The sequence below is a fragment of the Toxoplasma gondii genome, chromosome IV, assembly GCF_000006565.2.
Source record: "Toxoplasma gondii ME49 chromosome IV, whole genome shotgun sequence".
Classification (NCBI taxonomy): Eukaryota; Apicomplexa; class Conoidasida; order Eucoccidiorida; family Sarcocystidae; genus Toxoplasma; species Toxoplasma gondii.
The window spans coordinates 836,194-859,450 of NC_031471.1; the positions used below are offsets into that span (position 1 = coordinate 836,194).

The following is a 23,257-nucleotide window of genomic DNA, read 5'->3' on the forward strand; positions in this document are numbered from 1 at the left end:
GCCCCACAGAGACACGACACTGCTTGTCACGCAGCTGACAGCATTGCACCCTTTCACGTGATTCCAAAGCCTCTGTCAACACCCTGTACCGCCGAGAGACTTCGCTACAAACCGAAGAAATGTGTTAGCTGCCCACACCACACCTAAAAGGAAACTGTACTTCCAGGCACCTTCCTCTCCCAGCTCTTCCCGTTTGGATGAATGCATGTCGTGGATGGCGGGCGCCCTAGTTCGTCAAATGTGATGGCGTTGACTATCGTCGAACTTGCACTGTACACTTTCGAGGATTCGAGACACTCGACTCCGACTCGTGGCAACACACAGATACACTGTGCCCCGCACTCCACCTTGGTGTCTAAGATTAGACGGTTCAAGGACGAATACGGAACATAACCATGAATCCGTACACTGACTAAATTACGTCCAGCCTAGAAGTCCGATGCTTGTGTGTAGAGTGTCAAACGGCAAGTCTGCCCGGTACCCTCCGAAAGTTCCTCTTTGGAAAAGGTATATCTGTGGCACCTGCCACTCAACAGCAGATCGAAAAACAAACGCTACGAGTTGGACCATAATGCTCAGGGTCTACATTCATAAACACTGCGCCTAGGTAAAGCCCCAAACCTACGAAATGACTTTTCGTTCTGTTTACAACTCAGCTCGCACACCGCAGCCCACTCGTGTCTTCGTTGACACTGTCGCGTAAAAGAGATTAAAATGCGGTGTAAAGCGTGGAGGAACCATGGGCGAAAAGCCACTCGCAAGCTGTGGCTGAAGGCGATTTTTGCTCTGGAACGAAACACCCCTTTTTACAGTCAACAAATGCTGCACCCGGTGTCTTGGTTGAGAAGCATCCAGGGCTGGGTTCCACTGTCGCCTGCAGGGCAACAGAACGCGGTTTTGTCATTTTCAAGGATAGATCCCTCTCCTCCTCCTTTCCATTGTATTTTATTCTCGCTGTACGCATAATACATACCACAGAACCGCAAAACCGCTGCGTCGGCTGCATAGGGAGGGGCAAAGGCGTCGTTGCACTCGCGCTCTGCATGCAGCTGGTCGTTGGCAGCCGATTGATTTCATCGGATGGAACTAAACGTGGAAGCGCTGCTTGACATGAAGCTGCCTCTCTCTCGTCCCCCTGCAAACGATTCCTCTGTGCCCTCTGTCTTCTTCATTGATTTGACTTTCCCCCAGCTCTGCAGAATGTCCACATTTTACCACCGTGTCAGCTGCCTCCAAGGTCGACCGTGTTTGTGTCGCCGAAAGTGAAAACAGTCCACCTCTCGGTGATTCTAGCCGTCAGTTCTCTTTTCTCCGGGGGAAACGTTCACCTTTCTCTCTGACTTTCTGTCTGTCCTCGCTGACTGGGGGTCTTTACTTCGGCATGGACGTTTGCCAGGTCCCTCGCTCGACTTCTCCGCCGCTTGTTCCACAGTTTCGTTGCTCTCTTGGTGTGCAGAACTCCTTTTCAAACGAAAGTCCTGTGTAGAGCCGTAGGATCGCCGTTTTCCGCCTCCCAGAGTGTCCCGATACGCTGCGTCTGCCTCCCTTGTCGGCTGTGCGCTCCTCGCCTGTGCAGCGCTTCAGAGGGAACGCCTGAACGCGCTTTTCGCGAAGTCCGGTTCTTTGTCACTGACCAATGAGCTTTGGTTTCCACGCACAATGTCCAGTAAAGAAACAGGCGAGCTGGGTCCGGAAAACAGCCTTGTTAAGAGGTGAAACTTGCTCCGGGGCAGCATGGATGCGTCTGCCACTCGGTTCGTGTGCTTTCTTTCGTCCGTTCTTGACAATCGACACTCCCTTGGCCCTTCACTCTTTCGCAGCTGACCCAACGAACATATCGGCATCGTAACAACGCGCTCGCCCCTCATTCTCCGTTTGTCTCATTTGGATTTTTCTACGTCTTTCCATCCACGCGTCAGACTCCCCGTCTGTTGTAGTGGCGTCACGGCTGGTGGTATACGGCAACCAAGCAAACCGTAGTAGAAGCCTAGGAAACAGGTGCATTCGCGCGTTCTCCTTCCTCGCCATCTCTGTGGGAGATGCAGCACTGAAGCGGCAGAGGCCTTCGAGGCGTCTCGGTCTTGAGAGCCTCTTGGCCGTTCAGACTGCGACGAAACCGCTCTTGCGCGTTTCTCCTTTCCCCCGAGATTTGCTCTGTTTCCGCACACAGTGAACTGAACGGCCGAGGGAGGCGGCCTGCAAGACGACAGCAGATCTTGGATCGACACTGAGGAGGACAAAGGCGATTTCGGGGGAGTGAAACGGGGCCCCTCGAGGCTCCAGAGAAGAGAGACAGAGAGGAGGAGAAGATCCACGATTTCCGGTGGCTTTTCCGTTCATCCAGAGGAAGAGAAACGGACGGAGCTGGAGCCTGACGAGGAAGAGAAGAAAGACAAGTGTACTCGATGCTGGAGGAACAGAGTGAGTGAGTGAGCACTCCGCGCCTGTCAACCGGGTGCTTCTGACGCGACAAGGATGCCTGGGTCTCTGACAGTAACCCAGTCCACGAGTTTCGTCGCTGAGTCGAATGCCTGGAAAGAGCTGCGGTTTCCGACTTCGCTCGACGGGCACCGAGGAGACTCTCTGTTCTCCCATTTTCGTTACGCCCTGAGCGAGAACTGTCGCATGTCTGTCTGACCGCGTAGACGGTTCACTCGCCTCCCAGACACTGGACAGCTCGTCCACATCCCGCTCCTTGAGCTGCTCTCTCTGGAGAGCGAAAGTGAATCCGCGAGAATCCGAGAATCGCTTCTTCCTTCGCCGCATGTAGAGGCGTTCGTTTCCACTCTTCCCCTCCTTCCCACCTGGCGCCACGGTTCACAGACAGCGTTTCGTAAGCCAGAGGGCCGGAAGCGACTGCCGTCTGTACACCGCACATTACCGAAACGGAACGGCTGTCTTTCGCCATGCGCGTTGTGGGCATCTGTTGAAGCAGTAGGCGCCCCGTCTGGTGTTCCTCCCGGTGAAGACCAGGTTTTTGTGAAGCTTCTTCTTCGACTCGCCCGGCGGCTCCGACAGCTTGTGGGCTACAGAGTCTCACGCGTATCCTTTGGCGGATGCGCCTGAAGCTCCGGTTCTTCAACAGGGCCGTACGAGAACGTTGGTCTGCCGCCTCTGTATCTGCTTAACGGGTACGGCGTTTACTCACTCTTGTCCCCGTCCTCTGTAGGGCTGGTTCCCTTCCGAACTCTCCTCCCTTCGTTCTTGTCCTTTATTTCTTCCCATTTAGCTGCCTCGCTTGTCTCCAATTATGCATACGCTGGATTAACCGCTCATAAGGACAGGCCCACGATGCGGATTGGCACAGAGACGCCCCGGGGGGGAACGCGAGCTGCGAGCGAAGAGGACGGAGACGATGGATCTTGGACACTGGTGGCGTCGAAACGACGCAGGCCTCCTCCTCGCACCCCTCCGGGCCTGGCGTCAGCTTCGCAGGCTCGCTCGGCGCGGGGACGCGCCGCGGCGTCTCTCTCCAACCGCGCCCGTAGGAGTCTTTCGCAGCGCTCGCGTCGCCCTCGGCAGGAGGCGCGTCCGCACGGTTCACCGCCGTGTGCCTTGAGTGCTTCGGCGGCTGCGGGATCCGCAGAGACAGTTGGAGCGAGTGGGGAGGACGAGGACGCAGGCCTTCGAGGGGGCGCGCAGGAGCAGGGGACAGCGCGAGACCTGCGAGAGCAGTGGCCAGAGTTGGCCGCTGCTGCCCAAGCAGGCTGGGGCGAGAGCGCCCCCCCGCGCGCGACCTCCAGTTGGGCGACAGTCGCGGCAGGAAGCTGCGGGTCCGCGCGGGCGCCTCTGGGGCAGGCTCTGCGACCGTGTCTCTCGACGCCCACAGGCCGCGAGGCCCCCCCAGCGAACGTCCCGGGGCAGGCGCCCTGCGGTGTGGCGGAGCCGCGGAGGCCGGGGGCGAAGGCCAGTGCGCCGTCAGGGAGTTCGCGGCGCCAGGAGATGCCACGGGAGGTTCCAACGCGACCGCAAACCGCGCGAGGGCCTGCAGAGGCCGCGACGGCCAGTGGTTTGGTCCTGGGGCGGAGTCCGAAAGGTCCGCGCGGAGGCGAAACAGAGGGGAGACGGAGGAGCTTGGGCGAGGAGAGGAGAGAGTCGGATGGGAAGGCTGAAGGGAAAGGATCGCGGAAGCCTCAACTCGACAGAGCTGGCGGCAAGACCCAGCACCGGGGATCTCCTGAGGAGGGGCGAGAGAAGGCAGGGGGCCTCGTGGAGACGAACGGCGAAGCTGCAGAAGCAAAGCGAGGCCCCTCGAAGAAGGAGCACCCTGACAAGGTTGCGGAAGAGGCCAGGATGCAGGAAGAAAGCAAGGGAACACAAGGCGGGAAGCAAGACAGACAACCTGGAAGAAAACTCTCTGGCGAGAAGAAACGAGTCGAGACCTCCCACACAGAACCGGCGGGGGCTGCGGGCCTCCCGTCGACGGCTGGGATACGCCAAAAAGCTCCTTCCGGTCACCGGACATCCGCTGACGAGGCCCTCAAACCCCGCCGCGCTGTTTCATCTTCGGCGCTGGCGTCTCCTTTGAGCTCCATGTCCCCTACAGGTCCGGCAGCACAGTCTCCTTTGCCGGCTTCTAGCAGAGGCACGACAAGCGCGAAGCCGCCCGTGGGGGCCCCCATGTCTGTCTCTGCGCCTCGGCCGAAGCTCGTGAGCGACAAAGACCTTCGAGCGACCTTGGAAGACACCGAGAAAGCCGTGAGCGCATCTACACCCCGTGGCGCAGGGGGCGCGGGGCCGGAGCGCGAGACAGACGCTGCGTGCCGCGCGAGTGCTGCCTGCGGAGAGGCTGAAAAGGTTTCGTCTGACGAGCAAAGAGACGGAGCGAAGGCGCTCGGGAAGGGCGGGAAGAAGGCCGAAGTGAAGACGAATGCGCGTGGAAAAGAAGCAAAGACAGCAGACGGGGGCGAGGCGGAGGGCTCTGGAAAGACCCAGGAAAAGAGAGAGAGATCTGCACTGAGGCCGACAGAAAGGCCTGGCAAAGTGCCGGAGACCCAAGGAGAGGAAGGCGAGCGGGGGACTCTGAGCGGAGGCCGAGAAGAAGAAGGAGAAGCACTTGCATCTTTTACAGAAGAGGAAAAAAAGAATCAGTCTCAAGAACCTTCCGCCGCGGGGCTGCGCTTCCTGTGCCAGTGCGAACAGGGCGACAGCGCTACCGAGGAGCAAGAGGAAGATGAAGTTCGAGCCATGGATGCCATGTACACCCCGGTGAAGATTCTGCAACCTGGGTACGTTTCCGGCGTTCGTTTTCTCCCCTTTCATTTGCTGAATCTCTCGGCAGACGTTGTCATGTCGACCCAGGCCGGAACGCTCGCTGCGATGTGTGTAACAAGCATCAGAGGGAGCGTGGACTCCCGCATGCAGCCATGGGCGCTGGAACTCTGTTCCGGAGAGACTTTTTGGAAATCTGAAGGCCAGTAGCCTTCTGCGAACTCCCGGGTCGCGCCATGCCGTCCTTGCTTGAAAAAACAATCAGACGTCAACCGTTCAAAACTGATTCGCTCGGACGGCAAATCGCTGTCCGTCCACTTGGCTCCTGGCTGCGATTAATTTAACTCGCACGCTTGAATTCCATGCCGCTTGTGTCTCTGCTGCTTTGGGGTCGCCTGGGGACCCCGGACAGCTCTGCCCCTGTTCTCTTGTTCCACCGAAAGAGAGTTCTCATCCCGCGACTGTTCTCTTTTTTGGACGAAGGACCCTGTTGGCTTGCATGCGTCTCCTCGCTCTTTCCCTCTCACGCGTTTCGTTTTTTCTTGCGTGTCTCGCAGGTTTCTCTCCGCGACCTTTCTCGCTGAGCTCCACGACCCTCTGCTGGACTTCTGTCCGCCGTCGCCTCACGCGCCGGCGCTCCCGGACCGCGACAGGGGGAGCGCGGAGCCAGCGGGGTCGACGGACGACCTACTGCTTGCCCTGCCAGCGGACTTCCTCTCTGGAAAGAACCAGTCTGTGTCGCCTGTGTTGACGCGGCGGCTCTCACGCGCTGGCGTCGCGGATCAGGGCGCGCCGCACCCGAAGGCGGAGACTCCAGAGGTTTTTAATCTGCGAGCCTGCCCGTGGCTGCTCAGACTCAGTGTGTCTGGGTGCGGCTTCTGCGCCCTTTCTGGGGAAGAGAGCGAGGAAGAAGAGACAGAGGAGAACGACGCGAAAGGCGAGAAGGAGTCCCGAAACTGCGCGTCGCCTTCACGCTCGTCTCCAGAGCTCTCGCAGTCGCCTCGCCCAGGTGCCCTCAATGCTGCTGCCGGCGCGTCCCCCTCCACGGAGCCCCCTGCGTCTGCCGTCTTGGACAAAGAACAAACGCATGCTTCTTGGACAGATCCGATTCCGACTCGGGAGCCTTTCTTGCACTCGTCGCCGTCCACCACAGCTGACATCTTCCCCCTCGACGCCCAAGGATCGTCTGGGCGTCTGTCTCCTTCCTCGACTCTCACGCCCTCCGGCCCCGTTTCCGCGCCGAGCAGGTCTCCTGTCTCCTCGCCCTCGCCCGATGGGACCGCGACGCAGGAGACGCGAGACGCCGGGGCAACAGCAGAGGCCGCCCTCTCTCAGCGGTGTCAGCTGTGCTCGGGGGAGTGCGACGTGGAGTGTGTACGCTATTTATTTCGAGTTCTGAGTGAAACTCAGCGGGCGTTCTTCGCAGTCGTCGATGTGCTCCTGCCCAGAAATTACCCCGCAGGCCCGCCGTACGTTGCAGTGGGTCTCTCTCACGCCGTCCCCCGAACGGAAGTCCAGAGGCTTCTGCGCGACTTGAGAGAAGAGTTCGAGGCCTCCAAGTAAGGCTTTTGAAAAAAAGATCAAAACTCGCCACCAGTACTCCCATGCTCACACAGGTCCAGACGCGGACATGTGAATATGGAGTCTTCTGTATCTGGATTCACAAGTATATAAACATTTATATATATATATATATATATATATATATGTATATATATATATATACGTTTGTGTGGTGAGAGAGAAGCTACTCATCCTTTGTGCCCTGTGGAAGTACTGATGTTTTATGCGGCCTTCTCTCTCTTTTCGCAAAAAATATGAATGAGTGTCTCACGGCTTCCCCCGCCTTCCTGTTCACGCTTCTCTTGCTAGATCTCTGTGCATGTGGAGCTCTCTGTCGGTCGTCTCGACTGCGCCTCTTCGTTCAATCCACCATGTCCAGTGCTCCGCTTCCTTTCTTCCTTTCCTTGGCCACCTCACCTCCGATATTTCTTTTCCTCCGCCGCGTTAGTCGACCGCTTCCTTGTGCTTCGTCTCCTTCCTTCCTCATCTGGCCTGTCCAGCGTACTCAGCGCATGTCCCGCATGTCCCCTCTCTCTGTCTTCGTTCTCGTCAGAGGCGAGGTTGTCTTGTACCGACTCTGTCTCCAACTCCAGTCGTTCATGGCGGAGCTGTCGAGCACCTCTTGCTTCAGCAATTTGTGGGAGGAAATGCATTTCAAGGAGCGTCAGAGACGGCACTTGCTGCTGCGCGAGCAGCATATGATTCACCAGAGTCTGAAGGCTCGGCAAGGCCTTCTGTCGCATCCGTTCGGGCATTTGGCCGGGCGCCTCAACGACGAGCGACGAGCCGCTCCCCTCGGGTCTTCAGAGACGCGCCACAGCTACCGGTACGCCGCCACTCCCTCGCTCGCGGATTCCGTCGACGACAGCGGCCTCGTCGGCAGCCGCGCGCCCGGTGGCGGCCCCTGCCAGGCCGACCGTGGAGCCCAAGGCTCCTACGCCGACCTTGCGACCGCGGTCGGAGCCGGCCCGCTCAAGCGCGCAGGCTCCTCCCGGGGCGACCTCGAGCGCGACCTCGCCGACTCGGTCCCTGGACCTGCCAACGGCGGCCAGTTCGCAGGGCGCCTCGCCGCGCTCGACCGCTTCGGCGAACAACGGGGAGAAAACGCCTTCACGTTTCAAGCTGCTGTCAAGGCCCGCATGCGTCGTATCCTCGACGACAGACGACAGGAGCCTTTCGACAATGAGTAGGCGCTGCAGGAAAAGAGGGGAGAGGGCGGAGCGTGGCAGGCGGCGGTGCAGGCGAACAGAGAGAGAACAAGGGAAGGAAAAAGAGAACAACATCCGAAACAGAGGAAGAAGAGAAGAAGAGGACCACAGGGCAAGCGGGTGCCGGGGCCTCCAAGGGAGGGCGAAGGCCTTTCGCTCTCGAGCTTTGGGGAAGAAATGTTATGATTGGAGTTGGTGTTAACATGGGAGTTCACGGATGCGGGAGAAAACGCGCGAAGAGCGCTAAAACGCGTGGAGTAACAAGGACTGCAGAGGCGCTTCTTGTCGACTTGCGTCTTCGACATTTGCTTCGTCGAGAGGGCGGCGGCGAACGCGGAACAAATACAACGAAAAAGCCTACCGGAGAGTCGAGCGGGGACGCAGTGTTTTCTTTCCACGATGTCCTTGATTCTTCGGAGGCGACCCGTGGGGTCTCTGGCCTGTATGCAGGTTCCTCGTGACAGTGAGCTGAAGCGAAATGTGACGCGTTGCCCTTTTTCCATGTGCCTGTTCACGGTTGCTCTTTCTTGGATTCTTCGCATCACCCTGTGCTGGAGCCGTGGTCTCAACATGCGGCTCGCATGCAGTCTTCTTTTCGAGACCTGCATTCGATTTTTCCTCTTTGGTTGCCGCGACAGGATTCTGTTCCGTTGTTTTTCTGGCATGCTTTTTTGTGTCGGCCAGCCCATCGCTGCAGTACTCCCGGAGTGTCGCCTGGGCCGCCGACGACGAGGCTTCGTTTTACTGGGAGGACGAGGACGACGAAGAGGTTTCTGACTTCCTTGATCTCGAAGAGGACTATGTCGATATTCAGGTAAAACGTCGAGCAATTCTTGTTCTTGGCTCCTTGTCTCTCGCTTCCCTCTCTCCCACTTTGCGCGCTTCTTCTCCAGTGGGGAACGTTAGCGCATTTTCACGAACTTCTGTCGTTGAAGCCTATAGAGGCGACGTGAGTGCGACTGCTGGTTTTCTGGACAGCGCATGCGCGGTCGCTGCGTGTGTATGCCTCCACTGTCCATTTTATCTCGGCTTCTCGGGCGTTCCAAGGTGCCTTGGTCTTCTTCGTCGTCGCAACATGCGCGTCGCCGCTGCGTAGTTCTCTGGCACTCTCTAACGACGCGTTTCCAGCTCTTAAACAAGCCATGAAGACTTTCTCATTTCGAATTCGGAACGGAGTTCGCGCCCCTCGCTTCCGCTCCGGCGCCTCGCACCGGGTATCTTCTGCTGAAAGTCTTTGTTTTTCTCGTTCAGTCGAGCTTCTACGCCTCGCCCTCGAACTCGCGGAGACGGGCCTCGCACCGGCGCTGGATCTCTCAATTTCGGCGCTGCCGCTCGGCTGTCACGTCGCAGCCGTCTCCGATCTCCGGCGCCTTCGGCCTCGAGGTGGAGCCCCAGAAAAAATCAGAGGGCCCGCCGAGTCCCGCGCGCGACTCCGAGGTCCCAGCGGCCTCGCAGGCGCTCTCAGGCGTCGTCGCAGGGGCGCGCGCCGCCCCAGTGGGCGCTGTGCCAGACGAAAAGGGAGGCGGAGACAGCGAACCGGGGGTGCTCGAGAAAGAAAGTGCGCAAGCGCTGTCGGGGCAGGCGGGCGTTCCCTCGTCCCCGCTCGCCGGCAAAACGCCGGAGGCGAAGAAACAGAGCGACAGCGGTGCTGGAGCCCAAGCCGGTTCGGGCGCGCTGGGCTGCACGGGTGCCCGTGACGGCGCCGCGGCTGGCGACGCGGAGACAACGGCGCCCCCGAGCGGCCTCTCCGAGAGCCTCTGCGTCGCGGGGGCGGCGGGCCGAGAGGAAAGGCGCCGCGGGGCAGGGAGTTTCCGATCGCTTCTCCTCAGCTCACAAAGGACGACGAGATACCAAAGAGATTTCATTCAACTCGAGGTGAGAGGAAAGCACGGAGAAGTCGAGGGAAACAGTCTGCGCGAGTACCGCTCCGACACAGGCTGCAAGAGAAGCTGTTCGAGAGAAGAATCCTGAGGAGAGGGAGGGAGACTACGGACCCTGAGGGAGTGCGTTTTGGGAGAAAAGACAACCGAGTAACTCATTTCGGCGCAGACCACCCTGGTCGTCTCTGCTCTTTCATTTTGCGGCGGCCGGCGCGTGTGGTATTTCTTGTAACTTCATGTTCTGTTCTGCTGCCCTGACAGGTACTGGGCAGCCGCGAGCGGTACCGCATTGCTCTCGTTTACCACATCATCGACAAGCACAAGTACATCGTGAAGCAAATCTTCATTCCCTGCGGTCCAGTGTCTCTGTTGGCCCGTCTCTCGCCAGGCACAGAAGCTGGACGGAGACGCAAGCAACTTCAGGGCCTCGAACTCGTTGAAAGCGCTCTTCGTCAAGTGACGCTCCTCTGTGCTCTTCAACATCCCGTACGTCAACACTGAAACAACTCTCAGCCAATACAGGATCTGCATGGTCCGACAAGGCGTCGTAACTGCCGCTAGGTGCTTCTGCGACGATCCAACCACAGTCATCCCTACATATCGACATGTATATATATATATATATTTTATATTGATACATATGCATATATACGTATATATACGTATTTATAGTTATATATATGTGTATATGTATATGTCTGTGTGCTTATACGCATCATTCGTTTTCTACATGCGGACATGCATAGATGCACACATGGGGAAAACTGCTCAGCTTCAAAGGACGTTGGCTTCCGCGGTTTTCTCTGCGTGAGTGGAGAGTGCGTTTCTGTTCTTCGGTCGGATCACAGGGACTGGCAAGGCAGTGGGGAGGAGGCGCGCTCATAGAACTCTCTTGTTTTTTCGCTTCGCCTTTGCAGTACATCATGCGGTACCACCAAGCGTGGACGCAGTACCACACCGCCGCTGCGCTCGCCGCCACCAGCGGCGAAGGCGGGGACCCCCCCAACGCGATGCCTCTGTCGGATCTAGGCGACGCGCCAGAGAGCGGCGAGGAGCCTTGCATTGGAGTGTACGTACAGATGGAGTTCTGCGAGCGCAGTCTCGAAGACGAAATCGAGAAACGCACAGTGCTGCACTGGGACTCTCAGCAAATCTGGACGCTGTTTCGACAGGTACAGGAAAAAGGAGAAACGAACGTTCCTCGGTCCATCGAGTTCGCGCGTCGAGACGTGTACACACGTCTGGGACTCTGAACAGATCTGCTACGCAGGCAGCCTGCTCGCCGCTCGACAAGAAGAGGTCTCTCTCGTCAAAATAAAACGCGCAATATCAAATTCTCCACTCCGCATACGTATATAATATATATATATATATATATATATATATATATATATGTATATGTATATGCATGCATATATAGTGGGATGTACGTGAATGTGTATATTCATTGTAGAGAAGTAGAGACAGATGGAACTCGGTGTATGATTATCGGAAGGAAGAGCGGTGTTGGACAGAGAAGCAAGCCGCATGTGTCTTTCTCTGGTGGAGGGTCTGTCGTTTGTGAGTAGCTGTTTATCGTTTCTCAGTTTCCGCCAGTCTTTTTGGATTTTCGGAGGATTGTCTCGGGAACGCGTCGTTCACGGTGTCTCTCGCCTGCTTGCCGTCGTCTGCCTCCACTCTCCGATAGCCCGTCGCTTTCCCTCTCACTGTCGTTTACAATGAAGCACTGTCTCTGCATTACTCCATGTACATACACAGACGCCGTCGGGATGCGAGGCCGGTTGCAAAAGAGTATCAAGCCGCTGAACAGCGAACTAAGACAGTTAATGACGGTTCCTCTTCGGTGTGCCGCTGGTTTGGTTCGCGTTTCGTCGGAGTAGATTCCCTGCGCAATTTCGTTTTTGTTCACATGTCGTTTGAGTCGAGCCTTGCCCTGTTGCAAAGGCAGACATCGTCGCCTTTCGTGTAGCGCCTCCGTGGCTGCGTTTTTCTCCTCGCGACGACTTTTTTCAGACGCTGGAAGCTCTGGTGTACATACACCGCAACCGGGTGTGTCACCTGTCTCTGAAGCCGTCGAACGTATTTCTTGAGCCTGACGCTTACGGCTACAATGTCAAGGTGAGTCCCGCGTCGAACCTCTCTTCTGCTTTTTCGCACTGGCGAGAAAGCACCGTTGGTTTATCTTTTCTCTCCCTTCGTCTCGTGGAGTTTGCATCGTTTCCCCCTCTTTCGGTTCTCTTTTCGCGCTTCTCGTCGCTGGTCTGCGGGGCCGTCTTCGTCGATTTCGCAGATGACTCGTTTCTCTTCCCTCCGATACAGCTGCTGCTGACTTCGAATTCCCTCTCTCAAACGCCGACGAGAGAAGCAGAGGACGCCGAGCAGCGTTTTCTCAAAGTGCAGAAAAAGTGCATGCGTCTCCCGTCTGCCTCTCTCCAGCATTTTATTGTTTTTTCAAATGCAGTGAATGTTCGGTTTCTCGTCTGCGTCTTCCATTCGACTGTCGAGACACCTGGGTGTCGGTTGTACTTTTCAGCTGGGCGACTTCGGCATCACTTCACTTTTTTCGATTGTTCACAACGTGCACTCGCCCATTTCGCGACTCTACACGGCGCCGGAACTCCTCGGCGCAGCGGACAGGAAATTCGCTTCTCTGACGATGCGCGACGCAGACAAGGCAGACATGTACTCTCTCGGGTGAGAAGCACTGACAACGAAGCGTGAGAATGATCAAGGGAGAAGAAGGCCGCGGAAAAAACGGGGCAGTAGGCGCGGCGAGACGGCGACGCGGAAGATCAAATTGGAGAAACGATGGGGGAGAGAAAGGGAGGCAGACGAGAGACGCTGGGTCGCTAAGAGTGGAAGGAAATCGAGGAAGTGTAGGAGGGAGAGAGGCGGACGGCAGAAGCGAAGGCAGAGAAGAGGAACTGAAGAAATGTTACAGGACACAGCAGAGGAACGCGTCCACGAAAGCGACAGGCGACTCTTCACAAGTTTGACTTGCAGAACGCGTCAGCCTCTTTTGTAGAAGAGGCGCGACATTCCGTTTGTACAGGCGTATGTCTCGGAGGCCTCCGACGTCAAGGACGGCTGCGATGAAACGCTTCTTTCCACGTCCGCTTCGCGTCTTCTTCCCTGCCCTGTCTGGAGCTCTCGTTGACTGCATGCTCGCGCTTCTCTCCGTTGTATCTGTCTCCCGTGTGCCAGCTGTCTGTGCCTTTTTGAGCGGCCCTTCCTCGACGCTGTTTGTTTCCTTCTCTCAGCGTCCTCTTTGCGGAGATGTGGGGTCGACACGAAATGTTCGGACGCTCCTGCAGTCGGATCGAGTTTTTAACTTCTCTCGTGAAAGAACGGAATCTGCAGCAGCTGAACGTTCCTTCAGCGGCCGTCAAAATCATCAAGTAAGCTTGATACTCAACACCTGGTCCATCTGAACATTCACTTTCATCTGACGTGATACAATATATATACATATATATATATATACATACATATACATATATATATATATATTCTTATGTATGCATATGTGTCTTTATTTATAGATACGTAGCTGTGTGTGTGTGTGATGATGCTTATGAATATACATATTTCTACATATTTGTATGTATACAGGTTGTTTTTTGATGTGACGTCTTGGTTCGAGCTGTGAGAGCAGAAGGCACATAAGGCTCGGTGTTTGTGGCGAAGCGTATTTCAGTGTGAACGTTCGCGAGTTTCTGCTGCTGCTCATGTAGAACGCTCGTGACTCCTTGTTGAGTCTTTGGTACTCAAGAACAGGAAAGTCGGAACTACCTCTTTGTGCAGCGTGGACTGTCGACTGAATCGACAAGCTCGAAGGCTATAATCTCTGTCTCTGTCTTAGCTGCTATTCTGTACGGAGAAACGTTTCGAGCGTTTGCTTGCTCCGAATTCGAAGTCTTTCTAGCAACTGTTGCGCTTCAAGGAACATGGAAAGACATGTTGAAACCTGTGGGAGAAATACTCCGATGCACGTTTTTAGACGAGAACAGCGCCGCGCAGAGGTGCATCAAAACAACAGACCGAGAAGGAGAGGGTAAAATGCGAGGCGCGAGGACAACACAGAGAATGAACGGCGGGGAACTGCATGCTTGAGGGGCCGGTCTCTTCAGCTCAGAATCAGCTGCGTTTTCCTTTCTTTTCCTGTTTCTCTCTTCTCGTTTTTCTTCGTTCCCAACTATGCCTGGTTTGCACGCGTTGTAATGCGCGTTGTGGCTGCAGCTGTCTGCAACTCTGTCTTTGTGTCCGGCTCGTTTTTTCGCTCACCGCCTGCCTGCCTGCAGTCGATGGTGTCTTCGCGCGTTTCCATCTCGCCTGGTTTGAGTCTTCTTCTCCACCCTTTATTTGACCTTCTTGTCTCTCGCCATTTCGCCATCTCTGTGTCGCTCGTTCGTTATCTCGGACTGTTGCTGTCGCTCCGTCTCTCTCTTGCTCCGCTTCTGGCTCTTCCCCATCGTAGCCTCTGAGTGTCTTAGAGCCGCATGCTCGTTTGCCTTCTCTCTCCCTCTCGCCTTCTCTCCCCGTCTCGCCTTCTCCCCCCGTCTCGCCTGCTTCCTTCCTCACGTCCTTCGATCTGTCTGCGACCATGCGTTTAGGCACCTGCTGTCTCCGAATCCTGGAGATCGTCCTTCGTCAATGACTTTGCTGCAGTCTTCGCTGCTTCCACCAGCTGTCGAGGAGGATCTGTTCAAAGCCTTTCTTCTTCGGCTGCGTACGCAGGTCCAGAGTCGCTCTGCGACACCGCCTCTTCGGGACTCTTCGCTCTCGCCTGCGAGCAGAAAGAAAACAGATCCGCGGAAAAAAAATCTGGACAAAGGCCGAAGTTCTCTCGCTTCCACCGCTCAGACTGAAGGCCTGCAATCCCACACTCCACACGGAGCCCCGGGCCTGGCAGGCGAAGTCCTCAAAATCTTTTTTCGTCGACAATTCGATTCTGCATCTGCGACTCTCTTCTTTAGTGATTTCCTTGTACGTCCACGAACAGTCTTTCGCATGCGTACGCCTTTCTCAAAAATATGGGCATTCACAAGCTGTTCCACTGTTCTCTACCTACATGTGTAGGTATATACGCATACATTTATTTATTTAACTCATACGTTTCCATAGATACACCTACATATATATATATATATTTATATTACATATATATATATTACATATATATATATATATATATATATATATATATATATATTACATATATATATTTATATTATATATATGTATATATATTTATACATATTATATATATATATACATATATATTCTGAATATTTCTACAGAAGTGTTTGTATGAGTACACAGTCACGCATGTGTCTGCAGAGGTGTGTAGGACTTGGTGGCGTTTACGAGTAGAAAAATTCGTGTATAAAGACGGACGTCTTTGCTGCTGTATAGATCTACGGGGCAGTTGGATACGAGAAACATGTCTACCTCTACAGGCGCATCAGTCTTCATCAGTCTGTTTCTCCCTGTGGACCCGTATATGCGTCTCTCTGCTTTTATCGATGTCCTTTCCCCTACCTCTGTGTATGCATGCCCTTCTTCAAAGTATCCATCGACGCGTTCTGTCGTCTCCTCAGTATCTGTATCTCTTCCCGTCTGCCTCTTGTTCTCCCTCTGTATATCTACACATTTATACAAATGAATGCATATATATATATATATTTATATATATTTATATATGCGTATTTATAAAGATATTCATATGTAAAACGACACGTATAAAAAACACATATAAGTATATCAATAAATTTGTATATATAAACAGGAATATGGAAGGCGTGAACATAGAGGAGTGCGAACAATAGCCATGCTATGAAATACTTATCACGTACGCGTTTGTTATTTCTACACTGACGTATCTATATATATATATATATATATGTATATTTCTATATGAAGGCATGTCTATTTAGGAATGAATATTTATTGAACAAGGTGAACGTGGAGAGACAGATTTACATTTGTGGGGGAATGATGCATGTGTCGACCGAGGGTACGAGGGCGAGGCAGCCAGTCCTACGGTCGGCGGATTCGCTGTCAACGTCCCTTTCCTTCCTCGTCCAACTGCGCAAAGGGGAGACTGGAAAAGAGCGACTTTTGTCGTTTGCGACTGCTTTTCCACAGAGAAGATCCAGCACGGCGCCCGAGCCTGAAATGCGGTGTCTCGTACAACGGTCCCTTGCCGACTTCTTTGCTCGATGCGGCGCAGACGAAATTCAAATCCCTCTCCTTGTTCCCCTGACGAAAGGCCTGGCGAAATGTGAAGAGGCCTTGAAACACTCACGTACGAAATCTCAGCATCTCAGTTGCTTCTTTTCTTCCCCCGTCTCGTTCTTTAACTCTCTGTCGTTCTTGGTCTGTGGAGTTCTCTCTCCAGCTCTGCCTGTCTCGTCCGCGGTCGTTCTTTGTGTTTTTGTACGCTTCTCTCTCTCCCTAGCTGGCGTCCGCGCTCTCTCTGTACCTCTTCCGCTGTCGGTCTCCTTCGCCGTGTCTGTGTTTCAACTGTTCTACGCGTCCTGGTTTTGCTTTTTCTTCGTTCCTCGACGGGTGGACGCACCAACCGTTGCAACCCCACAGCCTTCTCCTCTGCCCTGTTTTTCTTTTCAGCGACGTATGCGTCGATTCCTCTCTCCGAGTCTCTGTCTCTGCTGGACCACAGAAATGTACTTCTGACTCTCCCGCGGTTCTTCACCTCTGCGCTCTGTGCCTGCGGAGACGCGGGCGCCTTGCCAGACTCTCTCCACTCTGCGTCGCTCGCGCCATCTCCGGAGGCGGCTCTCCAGGCGCTGCTGTCTCCTGTCTCCTCGCGCCTGTCGACCTGTCCCTTCTGTGGGGAACTGTCTCCTTCGGCTTCCGTGTCTCCTCGCTCGTCGCTCTCGTCCGCCTCCTGCTTTGCCCATGCTGCGCTCCTCTCGGCGCCTGTGGGCAGAGCTTACGCTGGGCTCCTCGAAGACTCAGAGAGAGGAAAAGAGAAAACAGAAGACTCTGAAATTTCGAGTGCAGGATGCGAATACCGACGCTTCTGCGTGGGCCATTGTTACACAGCTCCAACGGTACGTTGTCTTAAATGCTGTCCGAAGATTCCGTTTCTTCTTTCTTCTTGCGTCTCGAAACTAGCTCTTCTCTCAGACCTACGCGCGTTCGTGGATGCTGCGCGTCTCACGTTCTTAGTGTAGAGTGTTTGTCCTCTTTAGTCTCGAAACGTTTTAGCGTCGCGCCTCGATGCCGCCCGCTTCTCCTCTCTGCCGCCATTGCAAGTTCCTCGCTTACCTGTACCGTAAACTTTTGTGTTTCTGATCTGCGACTCGTCGATTCCCTGCCACCTGTTCGCTGTACATACACCCCACTGCGGTCGCGCTGTGTCGTGTAGGTCTCGTTCCTCGCGAGCTACGGTCACCCTCTTCCATACTTTTCCGCCTGCTACCAGCTTCTCTTCCCTGCTGGCCCCGAGCCGCCTTGTCCCTCCTCAACATCCCCGCTCTGTCGCAAATCCAGTAAGCCTGCCGCTGCGACGGAGGCATCTCCTCCTTCTCTTCCCCACTCTTCTTCTCCTTTCTCGCCGTCGTCACATCTCGCGCTCTCGGCGGAGGAGCAGCGGACAGCTCTTTTAGAGGCTGAAGTTCTGTCGGTCTGCGGAGGCGCGATGAGGACTGTGCAAGCGAGTCTCGGCCTCGCTCTTGGCTGGCGAGTCTCTTGGTCTCTCGGCAGCCTCTTGCCTGCAATTCTCAGGTAGGTGGAGCCGCAGAGGCACTGAATCACTCGCAGAAACGATCGTGAAGATGCGCCAGCGCAGAGGTCACAGAGCTGCTACGCAGGGTCTGAGAACGAGAAACAGCGTTGCGAGTTGACACAGTTGACAAAGAAATTGGTAACGAAAGCTCGAGCGCCTCATGTCTGAAAGTAGCGAGTTTGTGGTGGGATGCCTGTTGTCGCTCAAACCGCGTAGAGACCGAGTGTTCTAGTGTACATCCACCTGCGTCGTCTGCGATCCCATGCGTCCTGTGACATCAGTCCTTCCTGTTTTTCATGGCGAACGATGTTCTGTTTCGCTTGTGCCTCAGAGAATCTTTCTTGGTCCCGCTCTCAGAGCTGCCGCATGCAATGGCGCTGCTCCGGCAAGTGCGACCGTCGGAGACGGGCCAAGTGCCAAGAGACGCCCTTCAGAAGGCTGTGGAGAGACTCCTCGATGTAAGAAAAAAAACTGGAAGACTAAAAATAAGCATCGAATTGCAAAAACATGCCTGGTATGTATACATGAATATACACGTATATATCTGTATATATACATATATATACATACATACAAACATAAATATATATATATATATATACATACATATATACATATACATACACATATATATACATATATATATATATATATAAATTGGTCGGGGGATATGCCACAGGGTTGTTTTCTCTGTTCTCTTGAATTCGCATTATCTTGTGTTTCTTTGTCGTTTGGATTACTTTTCCTTGTTCGCCTTCAGCATGTCTCGTTTCTCCTCTTTCTGCGGATCTCTTCTCTTTTGCGTTCGCCTCCGGTTCATTCTTCGCGCGGCAGGCGCTGACATCCACTGCAGTTCCCTCTCCTTCTTGCGCTTCGTTCTCTCTCCACGTTTTTGATGGCCTGTTTCTTCTTCTTTCCGCGTTCGTTTGACGCCTTTCGGTTCCCCGTCGGTGCTTTTCTCGGCTATGTCCGGTCGGTTTCTTTCTTCGCACGTTCTTTTCTTTTTTCTCTTTCTCTCGCTTCCCGTTCCCGAGTGCTCCCTCTCCCGCCCGTTTTTCCGAACCAGACTGTCGCTTTCTTTTCTGTCTTCTTCTGCGTGTAGAATCACTCGGTTCTTCCCTTTGCGGAACGTCCCCGGTTTGCCGCGAGTCTCCTGTGTGTCGCCGCTTGCGACGGCGCTTCCGTCCGCGCGTCTGTCGCGCGTCTCTTTCAGGTTCACTCTCGCCTCCACCGACGCATGCAGAGCGACGCGGTCCTCTCCAGACTGTGTCTGCTTCTCGCCCACCGACCTCTCGCGCCTCGTCCTCTTCTGCTGCAGCTCCTCTCCTCTTCGTCGCTCGCTCTCGGCGGCGCATGCCAGCCGGGAGGTGACCGGGGCAGAGACGCCGAAAGGCGCGTAGAGACAGGTCACTCGCAGGGAACAGAAGGGCAAGACAAGGGAGGCAGCGCTGCCGAGCAGTCGCTGGCCGACGCCTTCCTCGCAGGCGAGGTGGGGAGACATCTGATGAGAGCTCTCTACATCGAGAGGAGTCTGGCGAAGACGGAGGAAGAGTGCCGGAACTTCCTCTTTCGCGTCTTCCTCCCAGGCGACTTCAGATCCTTCGATCCCATGGTAGGAGAGACGAACACAACAAGGAACAACGGAGCCTGCTGAAGGAGCTCGGCTCGCACTGAATGACGAGCGGCGCGAAGGGAAGGAAAGAGAGGAGAGAGCGAAAAAAAACGAGAGACAGGACGCGTAGAAATGCCGGAATCGAGAAATCTTAGAGGGGCGAAGAATCGCTACCTACGTAGGAGTAGAGAACGAGACGCGAGACGGGCATCCATTTGAAGTTCGGGACTGTGTTATCTGAGAGTCGGTTCTTCTTGATGCAACGCATGCAGCGAGATGAGGAACCAAGGTGAGACATGTTCCGATGCTGCATGCGCGTTTCAAATGCACTCGAGACCAGCGTCCCGTCGGTCTGCATGTTGTTCCACTTGTGAGGTGCGAACTCTCCCAACGCAATCCCATCCCCCCCAGTGCCGAGTCGACGCTTCGCGTCCATTTTAATCGAAGAAATGGCAGTCTTCGATCCTTCACTCCTTGTCATGTCTTCTGCTCGTCAGGGTCTGCTCTTCCAAGCCTCCGTCGGAACGTCCTGCCCCGACAAGTCTTCCTCTTCTTCCTCTTCCTCTTCTTCCTCGTCTTCTTCTTCCTCTTCTCCCTTCGAAGGGATTCCTGTTGGAGACGGGGGGACTTTGTTAGCGTGGGCGTGGAGTGGTGAGGAGCCTCGCGGCGGCCGAGTGTATCGGCAGGCCTCTTCTGTTTCGTTTCCTTCTCTCTCTGCTCTGAGTCACCGGTCGGCGAGTGTCTCGCTGAGGCGACGGGAAGAGAAGCTCTCTTCGTCTCCCGCCGTCTCTCCAGCCGCACTCCAGACGCTGAGCTTCGAACTGGCTCTCGAGCGCGTCCTCTCCTTCTCTTCCCTCCTGAGACGTCTCCGCGAAAATCCTGCTCTTTGTCAGTTCGGCGCAGGCCCGCTGCCTCTCCCTTCGTTCGTCTTGCCGCTGGTGTTCTCTGCAGAAGCGAACGCGGCGGCGCTGCGCCTGGCCACTGCCCTCGTCAAACAGACAGCGCCTCCCGCCGACGAGACAGAGTCGTTCTTCGGAGCCGGAGGGGACGGCGCGAACAGCGCGTCTGAGCTCGGAGACGTCGCAGCGCTCGACTACTCACTTCCCCAGGTCGTCGTCACGGCGCAGAGCGCAAAGCAACTTCCGCTCGGCTTTTCTCTCGTCTGCAGACTTCTCCGAAGGGGCATTCGCGTAAGAACCAGCGGAAGAAAAACTCGGACTCTGCGAGACGAATCCCTTCACGGAGAAGGAATGAAACAGCTCTCAGTGCTCGACAAGCAAGACAGAACCGGATCCCCGGTGACCCTCTATCCGTCTGCATCTCTTCTTTCTCCTTAGGACCTCGCGCAGCCACGCAGTACATGCACATACACATGCGGGAGGATATATAAAAAAATATATATAAATATATATATATATATATATATTTAAATATGAGAATAAAGATCTAAAACTGCATGTATGTTCGTACATATGAAGATATACGTATATGCATGAGTCGGTATGTTCCGTAGGCGGTGATCCCTCGTGGGCGCGAATTATGTAGGACTTCTGCATGTTGAAGTTTCTCTCTTTTGTCCCTACCTCTCATCGCCCTCAGAGTGCGTCTTGATCCTAGAGCGTATATGTCTCGGTTGTCACTCAGTCCGCAGGATGTTTTTCCTTCTGTTTTTTTGTTTCTTATCGGTCAGTCAGCCTTTCCAGTGATGCCTGCAAGTGGAACAGTCGACCTCTTTCGTTCCCCTTCTTTTCTCGCTGTCTCTCCCGCACTATCCCCCTTGCCCTTCCGGCTTTCGCCCGATGGATTTGTTCCCCATTTGCCCCAAGTGTCTCTTCTGCTGCGTCTTTTCTGGGATTTCGTGTAGGCTGAGCTTCGCGTCACTCCGGTGGTTGAGACTTCTTACTTCCAGCGCTTGCTTCGTCGTTCGCGCCGCATTCTCTACCACGTTCAAATCCAGCATCACCGCGCGTCCGTCGCTGCCCATGCGACGCTGACGGTCTCCCCGGAGTCGTGCGTCTCTGCGCTCGCCAGCGGTGCCTCGTATGCCTCTCTCCTCACCCTCGACGCGCTGCCCGCGGCGCTCTCCTTCCTCCCAGGCGGCGCGCCCACCAGCGGCGTTCTAAGCAGCCGAGAAGCCGCGGCGTCTCTGCTGCGGGGCGAGCACAGCGCCCAGGGATTTGCCGCGTCTTTCAAGGCGAGGGAGGAGGCGTCCCTGCCTTCCTCCGCGCCCCAGAGCGGCGCCGCGGCCGCGGGGATCGGCGGACCTGCTGGTCCTGGAGGAGCGGCCTTTGCCGGCCCTCCCCACAATTTCCTGGTGCCGGGCGCGGGTGGCGCCCAGAGTCTCCGAACCGCCGCTGGAGGGGCCTGTCTCCCCTCGCTCGCCTCGCTGCCCGCCGCGTACGTCATTGAGGCGCTGCATGCGGGTGCTGGCGGCGCGCGAGACCTTGCGTCGGCGTTTTTCCCCGAGCGCAAGAAACAGAAAGTCTTCAGTGAGGCTGCGGCGATTCACCTCCTCTGCTCCGCCCTTGTCGAAGGCTACGAAGGCGAGAAAGGAAGCGGCGGCAGAAAAACCAAGAAGGGAGGCGCAGCCGAGCGCGGAGAGTCCGACTGTGCAAAGCCAGGCAGAGGTGGAAGAGACCGACGCTGAACGCAGCGCAGTGCAGTGAAGGAAAACGCTTCAAACGGAGAGGCTCGGCATGCGAGGGCCGCGAGGAGAGAGGAGATGAGACACCGAGAAGAAATCGCGAGACAGAGCGACAACAGGAAGCAGCATCTCGAAGGGAGAGAGAGACGAGAGAGGACGCAGCAAGCAGAAGGAACCAGGAGGAGAGAGAGGGAGCAACGAGGAGGAAGCGAGAGTGATGTTGAGAGAGAAGCCTGTCGCACTCTCTCTCTCCTATTGATGCACTTCCCGCGCCTGTTCCCTCCGGTGATTCTTCTCTCTTCTGCGGTCTGTCGGCCGCATTGGCATTCGACTGGAAACATGGGGTGGACGCTTGCGGCGGTGGCTTCTGTCGGTCTGTGAGCCCCCGCGTTTTTCTCTGCACAGGCGACCGTCCCCTCTCTGTTCCTCTGCCGCTGTCTCGGCGGCTCGCCTCCTCTTCTGCGGTCGCCTTCGGCGCCTTGTGAACAGAGTTGCTTGGCTGTGCATTTCTGTCGCGCGTTTCTCTCCGTCCCTTCCTGTGAGAAAAGATCTCCCCAACGAAGAATTATGCTGGTGTTCACATGTTTTTTATCGAGACGCCACTGAGCGTCTTCCGGTCTGAAAGGTTCTGTGCGTCCTCGCTGCATGCTTCTTTGTCTCAGTTCTTCCAGCTTCAGTTCTTCCTGTCACCCCAACGCACCACAGGCGTCTTCAGTTTTTTGTTCGCTTGTCTTGAAGTCTCTCCTTTTTTCGACCTTTTGAGGCTCGGGACTCCGTTTCAGCCTCACACTTCCTCGTTTTTTCGGTTTTTTGTTTCGGGATGCCCCCGCGAGACGCCAGCGTAGATGTCTCGCGACAGTGTGGCTTTGTCTTTGCGGCTTCTCCGTTTTTCTTGTCCTCGTTAGAGCGGCGCGCGTTCCCCGTTCTTCCAATCTCCCTAAGTGATCGCAGAACTGCTTCCAGACGCTTGACTCCAGAGACTCTTTCGCAACGCTCCCCATTGAAAAACCGCTCTTCGATGCTTCCTCTCGCCCCGGTCCCAGACTGTCTCTTCCCTTTCACCTCTGCCCAGAGACACCTGAGGTCGACTTCCCGCGCGCCCAACGCACAGACATGAAAACGCCTAAAAGAAAACTGCCCTTGCAGGTGCATGTGTACCAACATACAGACCCGCTTTCTAGATTGGCTTATCATTCGCTGGAAAACCCTACATATCTATATATATATATATATTTATGTGTACGTATATATATATATATATATATGTATATATATTTCTGATTTCGTAATCGTGGATAGGATTTCGTAGTTGTTTCATTCGGTCAAGAACTTCAGGGGCGTGGAGAGTTTCTGGCATGCCGTAGCGCAGTGCGTTCTGTCGACGTC

General features: G+C 55.1%; 1 protein-coding gene across 1 annotated transcript; it reads left to right on the forward strand.

Moving 5' to 3' along the window:
* Positions 1-1,100: 1,100 nt before the first annotated feature.
* TGME49_319610 (eIF2 kinase IF2K-D (incomplete catalytic triad)) lies at positions 1,101-22,971 on the forward strand. The gene is made up of 18 exons (XM_018782960.1): positions 1,101-5,228; positions 5,769-6,770; positions 7,328-7,960; positions 8,667-8,796; positions 9,234-9,857; positions 10,124-10,348; positions 10,780-11,034; positions 11,876-11,980; positions 12,396-12,556; positions 13,123-13,260; positions 14,476-14,848; positions 16,010-16,169; positions 16,493-16,938; positions 17,256-17,614; positions 17,947-18,073; positions 18,718-19,227; positions 19,725-20,417; positions 21,092-22,971. The coding sequence occupies exons 1-18, from the start codon at positions 3,292-3,294 to the stop codon at positions 21,872-21,874; spliced, it is 8,661 nt and encodes a 2,886-aa protein (XP_018638033.1). The 5' UTR covers positions 1,101-3,291; the 3' UTR covers positions 21,875-22,971.
* Positions 22,972-23,257: the final 286 nt, after the last annotated feature.

What these genes read in the sequence shown, in the direction of transcription:
- TGME49_319610 (XM_018782960.1), top strand. Translation starts at nt 3,292, where the DNA reads ATGCGGATTGGCACAGAGACGCCCCGGGGGGGAACGCGAGCTGCGAGC. An exon ending in CAGGAGCCTTTCGACAATGA is followed by an intron (nt 7,961 to 8,666) that starts GTAGGCGCTGCA and finishes TGTGTCGGCCAG; the next exon opens with CCCATCGCTGCAGTACTCCC. An exon ending in CTCTTGCCTGCAATTCTCAG is followed by an intron (nt 17,615 to 17,946) that starts GTAGGTGGAGCC and finishes CTTGTGCCTCAG; the next exon opens with AGAATCTTTCTTGGTCCCGC.